The sequence below is a fragment of the Plecotus auritus genome (assembly GCF_963455305.1).
Source record: "Plecotus auritus genome assembly, chromosome: 3".
Lineage (NCBI taxonomy): Eukaryota > Metazoa > Chordata > Mammalia > Chiroptera > Vespertilionidae > Plecotus > Plecotus auritus.
The window spans coordinates 181,654,083-181,670,659 of NC_137772.1; the positions used below are offsets into that span (position 1 = coordinate 181,654,083).

The following is a 16,577-nucleotide window of genomic DNA, read 5'->3' on the forward strand; positions in this document are numbered from 1 at the left end:
CCCCTCCCCTAACTTTCCCAGAGGTAGGAGTTGATGTGAAGACATATTTCTCTACCTCCAATTATAACTTCGCTCACACTATAATATTATGAGCATGGGAAGGGAACCCTGTTGCCAGGGAAACCAGGAGCCATGCACAAGTTCAGCCTCAGTTGGATCCACTACTCTAATTGGTCAAAATCTAGCTGTGTGCATGACTCATCTTAGTTTTGTAGATATGAAAAGGTAAAATACTTCATAATTCCTATGACTTATTATACATTTTATTCATATCTTCATAAGGTCCCGCTGACCTGTAACTTTTCTCCTGAATTCACTAACTTAACTCATTTATCTCCACTAATGGATGATAATATTCAACGTGTTTAGAACAGACATGGCATGAGAAGTACCAACCAAAATAGATGTATTCAACCAAATCAGAATGTATACACAGTTGCAGGCAAGAATTGAACCAGGGCATCATAGCCACCACTCAATGCAGTGTCTAACCTTGATACCTCCCCTTTTTCCTAGCAAATATACAATTGAATACACCTATACAATTAAATAAAAATTGAATTTCGATGTGAAATTCATCAATGCCTCTTATGTCAAATCATCATTACAATACATTTTTTAAAATCATTTTATACATCCCCTTCACAGGAAGAAAGACACTGTGTGGAGAAGGATGTTAAGGGCACTGTATATAGGAAGGTCTCTGAGACTTAAGTTATCAGAAAGAACATCTTCACTTCCTAGTGTGGTTGGAGTGGTCCCAATGGTGGTCAGAGTGGTTGTTCCTGAACTGTTCTGTGCTCCCCCTGCTGGGTGCATGGCATGATTGCACTCCCCAGCCCCTTTGTGCTTGAGTGGAGCCAAATAATTACTTCCAATCAAAGATTTGTGCGAAGTGAAGTACGTAGCTCCCAGGCAGAATGTTGAATTACTGCTGTGAGACCACCCAAGGCCAACTACTGACCTCCCACACTATAGCTGCTACTTCAGCCTTGATCCCCCAGGGAGAGGGCCTCCAATTAGAGCCCTCCAGCTGACTCACAGTGAAAATACAGTGTGAGCAAAAAATAAACTTGGTGGTTTTAAGCCACTGAAATTCTTAGATTTGTTTGTTACTGAGACATCCTATAACCTGTCCTGACTGATATATTATAGTTCTAAGATCTTATTATTGGAAGCTCCTGCTTTGTGGCTTTAATTCTGAGATACCCCCTTCAGTGGTTTTAAACATGAAGTCTATACACTCCCTCATCTTGTACACAAAATTCAGGAGGCTAGGGAAGAAGGTCTACAGTGTTCATTAAATCCTCCAAAACTTCTGATTTTAGCGCTATTTTGTTGCTGATTCTTAAATAATCTATGAATTTAGTCTACAACCATGTCAGGTAACCTCTTGTTGCCAACTTTTACTTAGATCCCCTCCTTGTCTTTGTAATCTGTTATCACTCATTATCTGGCTATGACAAATGTGTCCATCACCTGCTTCCTGAACCAGCTCTCAAAACATATTTGATCTCAATGAGATCAGTCTTTAAACTACAGCTGGTCATTGATGTATAAAGTAGATATCAGAAAATGTTTTGTAATCACTGAGGCAGAGCTCAGTGAGAGCAACAGTGTTGATAGTCCTACTCTGAGACCTTGTTCCTAAGAAAGGAAACATGCCTATTAAGAATTTCAATTAGGAACTTCTCAAAAGCCTGAAGGGTCTATGCAATAAGTAAATTCTCTAGAAGCAGTTCACCAAATGGGTGCACAAACCTAGCTTCTTTACTAGTTTAGGTCATTGAATTTTCATAAACTAACCCTAAACTGATTCACCTTTAGATGATGTAGTGAAGTAATAAACAATATCATCCTCTTCAGACCCTTAAATTCTTTAAGAGGCTGAATAAAATTCTTTAGCTTAGCTCTCCCCTTTCTGCTGAGCCCTGTATTAACTTGACATGATCCCAACATAATTATTATATCTGTTGCTCATTTAAGACCATGAAATCCTGCTTGCTTGTCAGTTTTATGTATATCCACATATTCAATTAAGACGCACGCCTCTGTAAGGTTCAGAACATATATCACTGTTGCAAATTCTTATCTCTGTGTAGTTACACATAACTTTATCATCAGTGGTTTATTTTGGATGCTTAGATTTAATTTGCACATCAAATTCTCTAATAAGAGTATATTGAATAATTTATGGTATTACATATAAGATATATTAAGAGCCGAGCCGAAACCGGTTTGGCTCAATGGATAGAGCGTCGGCCTGCGGACTCAAGGGTCCCGGGTTCGATTCCGGTCAAGGGCATGTACCTTGGTTGCGGGCACATCCCCAGTAGGAGGTGTGCAGGAGGCAGCTGATCGATGTTTCTCTCTCATCGATGTTTCTAATTCCCTATCCCTCTCCCTTCCTCTCTGTAAAGTATCAATAAAATATATTTAAAAAAAAAAAAAAAAAAAGAGCCGAAACCGGTTTGGCTCAGTGGATAGAGCGTCGGCCTGCGGATTGAAGGGTCCCGGGTTCAGTTCCGGTCAAGGGCATGTGCCTTGGTTGCGGGCACGTCCCCAGTGGGGGGTGTGAGGGAGGCAGCTGATCGATGTTTCTCTCTCATTGATGTTTCTGGCTCTCTATCCCTCTCCCTTCCTCTCTGTAAAAAATCAATAAAATATATATATTAAAAAAAGATATATTAAGAATAACACAATATGCACATATAGATAGGATCTAGACAATCTTGAAGCAAAAAATCTATTGTTATTTGCTAAAAGAAAATAAGCATTTTATATGTGGCATATATATTATTTGTTATTACTGCACAGAATACTGAACATTTTATGCTTTGCAAAGTACCTAGGAATCATCCTTCTAATATTCTAAAATGTGAATTTTAGGGAAAGAGAATTAAATTACATAGACCATAAAATATAAGTAAAAATCTAATACCCTCTTTCTTTCAAACATTCCTTGTAAACGATATAAATTAGTTTTAGTATTTTTTAATTAGGTAAGGGTTGCTTAAATCAAGATCGGTCTTTGAGTGTCCCATGTCTAAGTAATTCTAACATTTCAAATAAAATTATGCTCTTCCATGCCTTTTTACACTTATCAGGTATGTTTGCATATTTGCTTCCTCTTCCCTAGAGGGAAAAAAAGTAGACTGTCAGAGTCCCCTGGCAGTAGCCTAAGGGAACTGTACTAGACGGAAGTTAACCAGTTCCAATGTGATCCTCCCCTCAAGGAGAGCACAGGTGCGCTCACTTCTCTCCACCACTAGAGAGGCATTCTTCTCCTGACCTGGTGTGAAAGAGTAAAAGAGGTTGTAGCCATTCCTTCCTGAGCAGCCAGAGCAGTGTATCCCAATGATGTTACCTTACCAGGGGACTATTTGAATGCTGAAGTCTTTTATTAATAGAACGCTACTGTTTTTCATCAGTTCCTCAAGAACAACTATGGGGTTACTAGATTACAAATGGGATAAACTATCACAGAAATGTCACTTTCTCAGCAATCTTAAGTTTAGTTTACTTCTTTACTTTAGAAGCATGCATTTCCTCCAGATTAAGATGACGGTGATGATGATAGTAATACCCATAACAATCCCATAATCACAACCCATATCTTAAAAATGAGAAAACTCTAGCTTTTCTGAGTTATTTTTGCCAGTGAGTAGCTAAAATGGGGCTAAAAGCCAGGTACTCTGTTTCCTGGATCAGAATTTTCCCCCTGTAAAAGCTGGTGAACTATTTAACGACAGAGTTGAAATAAGCAACTATGAACAGAACACCTCTTAAGTGTGTCAAATCAATGTGGAGTCTGTACAGATAATGCACTCCCACAGAATAATAAGGGTGCAACATTGATTGTGTTTTTCATTAATGTTTTAAAACTTATTCAATTCAGACAATACTAACAGTAAACTTGTGATAATTTAGATACGCTGTGCTATTCTACCTCTGTACTATCACAACCAGGTAATGTGAAAGCATTAGTATTAAAAGCAGCAAACTGTGCCCTGTTGCTCCAATGCCTCTGGGTGAATAAGTCCATCTCTCTTTCTCTCCCTGCCTCCTTGCCTCCCTGACTCCCTCCCTCTCTTTGTTTCTCTCTCCCTGACTTTCTCTCTCACCAAGCCTCCCTCCAGTGCCCCCTGGGGCAGCCTTCTTGACCAGACTCAGCCATTCTCAGTAACCAGCTCTTTGTCTCACCAGCCCATTCTCAGTAGCCAGCTCTGCCCCTCCCCCCCAGCCTTAGTAATTAATTGTGCTATTATGGTGAATTAATTGTACAAGCAAGTCAGTGTTTAGCCTAATTAAGAGTGAAGCCAACAAATTATTTAGAGCACCACTCCAGCAGAATTTGCATTCAGCCTTGTATCAGCAGCCAATCAAGCTTTCCAGCCATTGACTCAGTATTTCCAGGATTCATGAATATTTACAGCTAAGCTTTCTCCCCACCCCAGCTCCTAAACCCTGCCCAGGGCCTCTATCCTTTACCTATCCCTACTAGTATATACCCATCGCTTTGAAAATAATACCATACTCTTATTTTCATTTACTACTATCTAAATTAATATCTTTGTAGGTCAACAATTTTATCAGTATAGCTCAGACCAAAATTGTATAGCTTAACATTATTAAAGACTATTTCAATTTTTTTTTGCTATTTCCCAAAATAAATTTAGCACCTTTGAAAACAAAGAATCAAACACACAAACATTCCTTTCTTAGACGGAAGCTATCAGCATACAGAGTGGTAGCAGGTCAACCAACTGTGTACTTGAAACACAATAGCAAGTGACAATCGCAGTCCTTAACAGTAAAAATATGTTTCAGGGCTTCTACTTCTAAATCAGTGGTGACTAGACAGAGCAAAACAGTTTGAGAAAGGACTCTGAAAACATTCGTGAAAGTTTCAAAAATAGCAAACTTAGTAAAGAGAACAGTACTGCCTGGAGTAAAACTTCACCCTGAATTTTTCCATTTAAGAGTAAGTCAGCTTTGGGGAAAAAATAATCTGCTAAAATCTATACCTCAGGCAACAGAAACTGAAGCTATAAATCAGAGAGTCTTTCTTAATACCATGTGTGGACACAGTGATGGATTGAAGTATGGGACATTCTTTTAAAAATGAGGTTAAGAGTATCAGAGCTCAGGCCTAAGTAAGCTGGGCACAATGAATTTTAAAAAGCACTAAATTTTGAATAATTCCCTCCAACCCACAGACAAATCTATGCGGTTCCTTTTGCTGTCCCCTCTGTACATATAAACCACTCATTTTAGATTTTAGGTAAGTGTCCATTTCAAATATTCCCTCCTATCATCTCCCTTAGACATTCAATGAGCATTCCACTTTAGCTCTTACTAAAACTTATCAGGATGATAACAGAAGAGAGTGTCTAATCCATATTCGCTATGCCCACCACCTAATTCTTACCTTCATTTTTTTCAGGTCCTGATTATTAATACTAATACATTTTTCAAAATGGCCTTAACCACGTTGTCGTATTTCTCAAATTCGGTCCCCAAAATACTTAACACATACCTATTTACTAATTAATATTTGTAAAACTTCTCTGGAAAAGGCTTTGTAACAGGAAAAATAAAACTCCTTCTTTTTGTCATTAACACTAGAAAACATCAGCTTCCTCATACCCTACCCTAAAATACTACATAGTCTTTGGAAATTCTAATTCATAGAGGAATTTTTATAAGTCAAGTGTCTAATTTCCTCGGTGATACCTTGTAACACTGAAATAAGTCTATAACATATAGACGTGTACACAAACATGGTTATATACACTATTATTTAAAATTGTTTTAGAACATAAAAGAGGGCCACACACATCACAAAATAGTAAGTGCTTATATAGAGCTCACTACATGGATTTCTTCAAAGAAGCCCACTAACAATTAGGAACACAACCATTTCAACACCAAGCTTCAGAAACTCGGAAGATTCTTTTCTTTGAGGAGAAAGCCTGCCTAGGACAGTACAGTGAGGCTGTCAGGGCTTGAAAACATGCCCTTTGCTGCCATCAAGTGGCTCTTTGCGGAATTTTTTATGAACATTAACTATGGTGTACACAAGCTTCCTTCCTTATACATAAGACATGTGTTATCCTGTGGGGAGCTGGGATATTTGAAAACACCAGGAAAGCCTTTCTTGAATTAGGGCTTTATACTGTAGAGGCAATAAAAATTCCATGACTAAGAAGTTCTTCAGAAATACATCAAAAAGGTTTTAAAGTGTCGGTTCCTAGAAAAACCTCAACCTGTACTTTATACACCTCTGTTTATTTCTACCAAATAGAAATTTTCTACTAAATAGACTGGCTTTAGGATAGCTAGCTGAACACAGATGAAATTTTTAAAAAGCTAGGAGAGGGATTTATTTAGAATCATTTTTAATAAAGTCCCGTGGCTGTGGGGAAAGGAATGGTTTCATGTTTGTTTCTTTCCTATTATCATCTCACTTTCTTTAGGCTTCAGTCCTGTATGTAAATGACTCAGCAGACTGTTGAACTGTGATGATTAGAAAACGCTTTTTTTTTTTTTTTGCCCCTTTTTCTTTGAGTGTCTTCTTATCTCTCTCCCAAGAGATAGTTAAACATCAGTTGAATCAAAAGATAAAGGACAATTGCTACTTTTTTTAAAATATATATTTTTATTGATTTCAGAGAGGAAGGAAGAGGGAGAGAGAGATAGAAACATCCATGATGAGAGAGAATCATGGATTGGCTGCCTCCTGCAAGTCCCCCACTGGGGATCGAGCCCACAACCAGGGCATGTGCCCTTGACTGGAATCGAACCTGGGACCCTTCAATTCGCAGGCCAACGCTCTATCCACAGAGCCAAACTGGCTAGGGCGACAATTGCTACTTTTAAAACAACAAACTCAAAATGCTCTGGCATTTTGAGAAGGCAGCAACATTTATCTCAGAGGACTGGTGCTTTTGATTGGAAAATTCGTTAAGATTTCGGCTATGAAAGGAAAAACCCCAGATAAACTGCCATGGACAGAAGTTGCAATGAAAGGGAACTAAATTGCTCTAAATAATAAACCAGAGGAATTCTGGAAGTTATTGGGGAAGGGGCTTCAAAGAGAAGTAGGAACCTGAAACTGGGAGAAAAGAATGGCCAGGGATGGGCTGTTTTTTGTTGTTTGATTGTGTTGTTGTTGTTGTTGTTGTTGTTTTGGGGGGATGCATCTAAAATCAAAAGGAAAATGTATATCAAAATAAAAAAGCCACACCTGCGGTTATGAATTCCATGGAAGATAATTGTTTGTCACCCAACGTCCAGGGTAAGTCAGAGAAGCTCTCTAGATGCTGCCTGTGCTAGTGGTTATGTGTTTTCTAATTCAGGGCCACCTAATGCAAGGGCTTCTGTTTCAATTTCTCACTTAATACGAGACCAAATTCTTTTTTCTGGTCCTGACATAGGAATTAAACTCAAGTCCCTAAGTCACTGTCTCAAGTGTCACTTCACAGGCTCACTGCCCTGGTTTCCAGGTCCTTCTTCATTTCTGGCTTTGGGTTTTTCCCTTCTTATGGGTAAGCCCAACCGTGGATTTAAAAAGAGTCTATTGGCTGCATCCTATTTCCAGCATTTCTAAAGATTTTGTATTAGGACAGGCTTCAGGTTACCTAGTCGACCACCTTGTAAAAAGGAAGTTGTTTATAAAGCGTCTACATGTAAAACCCTGCCCAGGATCAGAGCCTTCCGCAGCAGAACCCTCGCCTACAGCTGAGACATTTATAGAAAGATGAATTTAGTTTGGTCTTAGTGACTGAAAGACTAAAAGAAGTTGTGATAGCAGTATTTTGGTGGTGTGAGGTGTAGAGAAATGGAAAGAATTGAAGGTAAGATGAGACTTCCCTCAGTGGTAGGAAATACCAATGGCATGAACCTTGGTCCCTTCTGGCCCAGCCAGCCAACTGGCCTCTTTCCCCTCCATCTGACTGCCTCTCTGTTGGCTTACACAGGTGGCTAAAGGCATAAGAGTTAGTGCACACTCCAGGAAATTCACTGTACTAAGATAGCCAGGAGCAGGCAACTTGACTCTTATCAAGTTAGCGCTGGCTAACACTCTTGAGGTTCTAGTCAGATAAACCTAGGAATTGTGTTCTTTGTAACAAGGAATCAAAGGGCTCTGTCTTAGTCTAAATTTATACCCAATCCTAAAATGGGGGGAGGAGCAGGAGAGAAGGCCAATCATTCTAGGAAAACTCCTTTTCCCCTCTCGGAAACCCTATACCCACTCATTGTAGGCCTGAAGGTCTAGACATCATAGAAAATCCTTGAAATCCTTTTCGGAATAGTTCTAGACCAATATTCCTAGAGAGATCCACAAACCAGAGTACACTGGAATGTCCAGCGGACATCAGATTCATCATCAAGAATCCTGAGCTCTCCTCTACCACCAACAATCCTCTTGTATGAAGCCAGTCAACTGTGATATCTGTGCCTACTGTCCTTTCCACTCCCTCCGGTTCCATCATTCCCTAAAACGATGAGGCAATGCCTCGTGGTGTCTCCTGGAAAATCCCCAAAGCACAGCTGTATCCATTTGCTCTAGAAATGATTTTGCTCCAAGTTTACATTCCTATCTTAAAGTGTTCACTGGCATGGGTCATAAAAGTCGGTAACACATCTTTTATAAATAGAGATGAAATTCTTTTTATCTATAGATCTAAATAATTTATCTCTTGCTTTGGATTTTTTTAAAAGTGGCACCGTTAAGATGTCTTTTCAGTAAATGGTCTTTTTCCAACAAATATGAGGCATGTTGATGAAGAGTGCATAAGAATATGGAATGCTGTAATTGGTGTGAGAATCTAAGAAAATCACTTTCGATTTTAGGTAAGATCAATACACATAAATTCTAGATTAATTCTTCTCTTATTTCCTGCACATACCTCCTACTTCTTTCAAATTCAGATTGAGTGACAAAAATGTAAAGAAAGGCTAATGGGCATATAGTGAGCAACAGGATTGACCATGGATCAAATCTGCTAGCCAAAGAGCCTGCTATATAACTAGAATTCATAGCTTAATAGCTCAAGTCCTCTATTATTGCTTAAAATACAGATTTAATTATAATGTATCCTTAGACAAGTGACAAAACCTCTCTGGCCCTCAGTTTCTGGCTCTGTAAAATGGAGATAATAAAAATGCTTATTGCATAGGGTCATCATGACGTTTAGACAGACAATTCATGTGTGGTACCGAATGCTCAATGACTGGTGGCTCACATTAAGATGAGTTTTATTATTAGCTATTGAGTGCTTTACAACATGCCAGAGATTATCTATTGTTGCATTTAATTTATTACTTTTAAATCTGCTTTTTCCCTCAGAACAAGCACTTCTGGTTAGTTTATTAGCTCCATATTTTTTAAAAATAGAATTGGATGAAAAGTCAACTTCTGAGCAAAGGATATATTTTATATACTATTTAATGTATTATTCCCAGCAGCAGCCTTAAAAAATGTAAGTTAGGCCTGGGTCCGTTCCCCCTCTGGTTCCAGTGGTGAGCATGCACTACAGCTCCAGACCTTTGGCTGTGCTCGGTGATTATAAGAGCACCATTATCACAGGCATAGCTCTGCAGGTGAGGCTTATTCTGAGTAGCTGTGCGTTAGAGTGTATAGCTCCACCGTTTAAAAACAGACCCAGTAGAAATGGCATCTTTTAAAGTTCAAGAAATAATTATGAACAAAGCATTTTAATGTTTAAAGCTTGAACATTTGATCTAAAATCACATTCTTGAATGTACCATTTGTTAGTATAGATGAAAGTGTAAAACTTGTGAAATACCTGCTTTCCCTTTACTCTTCATCTCCTTTAATGGTGGGGGAAAGAAACACAATTTTAATTGAGCTATCCCTCTCAGCATTGACCAGCAGTGGCCAAGACATACATATAACATCAAAGTAATTGCACTATAGAACTGGCCGACAAGCTTGCCTCGCCTCTAGAAAGAAAGGATATAACCCAACTTTCCAATCTATGGGAGGATAAATCAACACCTTCCTTATGAACTACTTCAGTGCACCACAGATATCTAAAGCAGCTTATTCTTGTCACTAATCTAATTCTTAACACTATAGACTAAGCAATTCTCCTTATTTTCTGCCCTTCAAACTTACCAAGAGCACACCAAGAACTGGAGAAAGGTAAAAATAATCTACAATCTACTTGGCAGCACTTCTTCATGCCATGGTGATTTGATTAGTGATTAGATAAGTATAGATCACAACCCTGGATTTAATACAGGGTGGCCACTTCTGAAACGATCCATTTATAACAAAGGTCTTTCTGTTGGAACTGTCAAGAGAGTTTTTGTTTGTTTTTTTTAATGCCACCAGCATCAAACACTTTTACTTAGCCAGGCATTGGAGAGCAATAGAATTGCAAATCTGGAGACCTTCAGCTCAACCCAGCCTTACTAATCTAGTGAGTATAAACAAATCAATAAGATTTCCTGATTCTCAGACTCTCTGTCACTGTAATGAAATTAGTAGCTACCCTCAAACTACCCTCACAGAGAACCTAAAGGATAAGAAACACAAGGTAAATATTGTGTAAAGCTTCTGGGAAAAAATACTTGAAATGTCTTAAGTAAGAAAATGCATAAAGTATTCCTCCTAAGGGTAAAATATTTGTGAAGGACATTTAGCCTACTAAAAAACTAAGAAATTCTCTTTGAATTCTTATGAGTTTCAAACATAACATTCACCACAGTGGAAAGCAGAAATATAACCTACCCCATGTTCCCATCCATGAGAAGAATCATGTTGTATATGTGAGAAAATATGAAGAGAAAGAGAATCGTGCTGAAGAACATTGTCATCCACGACCCGTGATCCTCTCGAAACATTTTTAGCCGGAGCAACTGACCTGAAATATAAATATGATTAGTCAGTATATATTATAACTCAAAATTCTTTCATCTTTGCTTTGTCTTAGCAAATATTTATTATCCCACTACATTCTGAAGTCTTTGCTGTAAGACTGACTTATTGGTGAAATCACTATATAATGTCCTTTTTGCTGCTCAGAGATGAAGTCCAAAACAACCCCTATATCATCCTGGAGCAAATGATACTAACATGAGAATCTAGCATACAGAGACTGTTCATTATGCTGCATAAAAACAAGATGGATTAGAGCACCTACCTGCTATAGTCAATTTCACAAATATGTTTTTGGTTTATTCAGCTGAAACTACTTAAGACAAATGGTAAAGACGTTACATAAATTCCATACAACTCCCTTTTGCTTCCAGAGACCCACTCCTGACACTGGCCAGACAATAAAACCAAGGCAGACCTCCCTTATGTGAGGATCCCATTACTGAAGGTGCACGGAAACTTAAAATAAAAGTAAAGTCTTTATCACAAGAGAGAGATGACTCAGCCTTACTCTTAGCTAAAATATCCATACCCGTGTACAGGTATCTACACAAGTGTGTGTGTGTTTGGGGACGAAGGGGGAGGACATGTGCATGTGTTACAGAGTTTGGTGTGGCTCCCAGAAAAACAGTTTCCATACTGAGACCTAAAATTCCAGTTACAAAGATAAATGCTAAACTTAGTATGTTAAAATGTAAATATTTCAAGAAGAAAATGTATTAAGAAGAACACTAAAGTAAAAATTACTGACATCAGAATTAGTTCAGAAAACTATTTGACATTAATGATAGAGAAGAGAAATGAGGGCATTAGTCCCTTAAAGGTGGGGAAGAGGAAAAACCATGGGAGTAAAAAAACAAAAATACAGGTCAACCTGGCTTCTCCTAAGATAAAGTTTGTCTATTATACTTATGTCCACTCCTGAGAGAGTGTATCTAAATAATGATACAGGAGATTATATATGTATAGAAACTATAATTAAAATAGGGTAGGCCTAAAATTTTATAATAGAATTTCTCATTAGAGAAAATATTCTCATTTTATTCATGATAAGTCAAAGTTATGAACACACACACACACACACATACACAAACACACACACACATCTCCATCTGGAAATTGCCTCTCTAAGGCTAGACAGTGGCTCTCTTATAGGTTACTGAGCATAGAAAGATCTTTTAAGATTTAACTGCTAGATTTTCCCTTGTACCTCACTTTTATTAAAACAGCACTTTAGATTTCATTTGGAAACCAGGCTAACAGAAACATTACCCTAGCTAAAACTTTAAATAGAGCAAAAAGAGAGATTTGGTTACATCATCTGGTTTCTTGGCTTGCACCAGAAAAGCAAAGGGCAAATCTGAAAGTCGGCGGGGAATGTGGATTGTAAATAAAAGGACAAAGAAAACTTTCTACTGAAGCAAAGGAAACCAGCCCTGCAAATTACAACCTGATAGAATTCATTGAATCAAAAAGTATGGAAAGCCCAGGGAAGTCTCCATACAACACAGGGACAGGAGTATCATAAAGAGATATTAAGCACAGAATGCTTGAGAACAAAAAAATGCATGTCATAAATATGGAAGCACAAACTGTAAGGACTATTATTCATTCATTGAACAAATATTTAGTGTGCTTATTACAGGCCAGCCATGGTTCTTCTGGGTGCTGTGAGCAAGGCAAGGAGGTGTTTGAAGTCAATCATCATTTGGGTAGTTGTTGAAAACTTGACCTTATTTTAGACCCATTGACTCTCTGTGTTCAAAGTTCCCTTTGCTGGGAGTTCTTTCAGCTTCAAACCAAGACCTATTTGAAGAACTATGAAGACCAGCAATTAGAGTTCCTTGAAAATTTAAATGTGAATCTCCCGCTTAACATATGCATATGTCAAAAAATTCACTAAGAATGTCCTTTAAAAGTCAGATAATAATGCTGTTGATTTAGGAGTGCTTTGCAAATAAAACATAGTGAATTAACTATACACTGGCTGAAGTGAGACAGTTAATAAGAAGAGAAATGTGACAGTACCATTTATGCTGTCCTTGCCAAGCTCACTGGCACTACTTTCAATAGTTAGTCATTAACACACAAGGGCAGATTAACTTGGCTTGAAATTCACTTGAAGCACACAATGAAAGTGCTGCAGTATTTCAGGCCAGAACTGGTATGGCCCAAATACGGAGTCAAATCACATCAACCAAGAACTTCAAAATTAATCTGAGGATATCACATGAAAATGTGTTGTCTCTGCCCTGTAGTGTCACTCACTATACATTTGGTTTGCTTGGGACAGTAGTGGCTTATAACTGTTGTCCTGGCATAATTCCTTTCTTAAGTGTATGGGTTTGGACAATAAATCATATGCCATCTTTCCTACAGGTCACAGAATTCAGAATTTTATAACACTTTCCTTTAGAAAGAGTTTCAGGAAATACCTGAGTGAAAATAGTTCTTACAGGTCAGCAGAAGTCAAAGACATCACTAAGAGAGGTACATTTCTGGCAGGGTCATATGTGACTTTTATTTTAATCACAGTTATATTTGTAAACCTGAGTGTATATTTATGTTATTATTAAAAATCTATCTTGGACTATATGAAATGTCACCTTCAATAAGGTCAAGGTCATGGAATATAAAACTTAAAACAATCATAAGCATTAAGGTGGAACACAAACCTGTATTTGGAGGTAAGGACTGGAGGGCAGAGACTAACAGCTACAAATACTGGTTCAAGTCCACCGAAATGGACTACAACTTGGACTCCCTCCTGGAAATACAGTAAGATTAAGACCACTAAGATGTCATAAAATTTTAACGAGATTAAAAATATAAAAGCATATTAAAAATATATAATGAGCTCACGTGTATTATGGAAGACAGAGGTAGGCTATTAAGTGCAAGAAAATTATGGAGAAACTACTTCATTTTCTTGGCTTTTAGCTGCTATGTTCCCAACAGCAAAAGAAGGGAAAGGAGTATTTCCCAGATTTTTATCCTGAGTTCTGAGTCCCTTTTCTTGAGTAGAGATTCTCACAAGGAGGCCTTGAGCAAATACATAAACTAAACAACCTCAGAGGAGAAGGAATGGAAGTGGTTGTACTCCCTAGTAAGAGGTGGGGGTAGCCCTACTCCTGGGAAGTTGTAGAACAGTGGTTCTCAACCATTCTAATGCCGCGACCCTTTAATACAGTTCCTCATGTTGTGGTGACCCCCCCACCATAAAATTATTTTTGTTGCTACTTCATAACTGTAATTTTGCTACTGTTATGAATCGTAATGTAAATATCTGTGATTTCCAATGGTCTTAGGTGACCCTGCTAGCGGTTCTCAACCTGTGGGTCATGACCCACAGGTTGAGAACCACTGCTGTAGAGCCTAAGACCATCGGAAAACACAGATATTTACATTACAATTCATTAACAGTAGCAAAATTACAGTTATGAAGTAGCAACAAAAATAATTTTATGGTGGGGGGTCACCACAACATGAGGAACTGTATTAAAGGGTCGCGCATTAGAAAGGTTGAGAACCACTGTTGTAGAAGCAGGATTGGATAGGTGAGGGCTTCTAGCTTCATGAAGGATACAAAGATTTAGGCCTCCAAGGTGGCAGATTCCCTGGGTGCTGGTGAAAGCCAATGTATCAAGGGTCATGGACTTGGAAGTCAGGTAAGGAGACTGAGCTAGTCCCAAGGGAATAAGGCCAGTAGAGCAACCCACCTTCATTAGGAACACAACAACCTGGTAAGATCCCAGTCACTGCGGGAGAAGGTCACTGAGAGGATTTGACTACCAATTGACCCATGAAATGGACCTGGGCAATCAGAGGCTCCTTCCTCCCTCTCCTGGGGTGGGATGTACGTTCTGCTCACTGTTCCCACAGTGGGAGCCATTTGCAAGAATACGGCTTTGAGAGAGTAAGGTGTTGTTGAGGCCTTCTGTATGGTATACAGGACTGAACCCAGTTAAGACCTCTATATAATCTTTAAGATTCTGGCAGGCAGGGTAGAGATCTACTCATCCTGCGGTCACTGAAGACAAACCTTGTTTGTAAGTTCCCTTGCTTATTAAAATTGCCACCTACCAATCTACAGTGTAGGGGGCAGTTTCAATTCACCTGGGAAGCTCCCAAGGTTGTGAATCAACACCATCTGAAATAGCACCATAGTGCCCAAGAGGCAGCAGAAGACCATCACCCAAGCACTAAAAGAAGAAGAGGATATAGGTAAAAACAGAATGAAGGATTTATCTCCAAGACATGGGACTTCTTTAAACTGTAGATATTTTTAAAAGGATCTGAAAAGTTATGAGTACTGTACCCTGCTCACCTTGGTAAGCAGGAACACAGAGCAAGATTTATTTAATTTAGAGAAAAAAAGTGTGACATTATACATAGACCCTAACCAGGAATTAAAAAGGATAAATGAACAAAACACTTCCTTCATGAGGACTCCAAACTGAAATTAACACTACTATCCATTTAGTTTTCTGCTCCAAAATCTCCTATTATGGTATACTTACACATATACTCCTTGGCCTTTGTAATACCAAATACTCCTAGTTCTTTTTTTTTTCTATTTTCCTGATTAGTCTTAGTCACCTTTTTAAGTATCTCTTCTTCCATTCATCCCATAATTGATATTTGTCATGGTCTGTCCTTAGCCTTTGTCTTTATCATATCACTACATGGTCTCATCCACTCTCAAGGGATTAACATCCAGTATCTCCAGCATAGACTTTTCTTTCTGAGCCCAGACTGGAAGACTCACCTGCCCACTGTCCCCCTGAATATCCTGCTGCCAATTCAAACTCCTTTTACAAAACCAAATTCAAAATCTCCATTCCTTTCCCCAACACGCAATATACCTCATCTCCAATCTGACCATTTCCATCCCTAAATCCATTCCTACTTTTGATTTTACCATCCTATCATTTTCAAAATAACTCAGAGTAAGATTCACTCTTGAATTTTTCTCCCCACATACTTTTCATTTCAATCAACAGTTCTAGTATTGTATAACCTGACATCCATATTCTTCTCTCATAATCTGAGTTCCCATAGTCTCTTAATGGGACCGTTGCAACAACCTAACTGGTTTTCCTCACTCTAGCCTTTTCCATCTCAAATCCACCCTCCACTTTTCCATTTAAGGAGAAACTAGCCATTGAATAAAAAGACAAGAGTTCTAGCTAAAATACAAGTATGGGCACACCATCCCTTCTCTTGAAACCTTTCATTGATCAACATTCCCCTAAAGTATAAAATTCAAGTTCCTTAATGTGATACAGAAAGGCATTGCTTGACTTGACCCAGGCTTACCTTTGCCCTCTCACCACTTCCTAACTTTCACTCTAGTTCCATCAACAGTAAACAGCTGCAGTTTCCTACATTGCTGCTGAACCCTCTGCCTGGAATACTCTTCCTTTCCCATCACTTGAATAACTCCTGTATTTCCTATGGGCCTTAAAATGCAGGTCAGAGATGACCCCCTCTAGGGAGTCATATTCATTATCAAGTATTTCATCTACTGGAGTAATAGTCAGAAAGAACATATAGGATGGAATTTCTCAGGAGGTAGTAAATTCTCTTCAGGACAGACAAGGAGGAATGGCCACTAGCCATGTAGAATTTAAAGGGTTGGATTACATGACTGTATGTTCCAGTC

The 16,577-nt window shown here is 38.5% G+C and overlaps 1 protein-coding gene across 3 annotated transcripts in view; it reads right to left on the minus strand.

Moving 5' to 3' along the window:
* TMEM117 (transmembrane protein 117) overlaps positions 1 to 16,577 on the minus strand; it is a 450,126-nt gene that overhangs the window by 355,630 nt on the left and 77,919 nt on the right. For all 3 annotated transcript variants that reach the window (XM_080662299.1, XM_080662300.1, XM_080662298.1), the window contains exon 3: positions 10,766 to 10,898. In XM_080662299.1, coding sequence (XP_080518425.1) covers positions 10,766 to 10,898 — 133 coding nt within the window. The remainder of the gene's footprint in view (positions 1 to 10,765; positions 10,899 to 16,577) is intronic.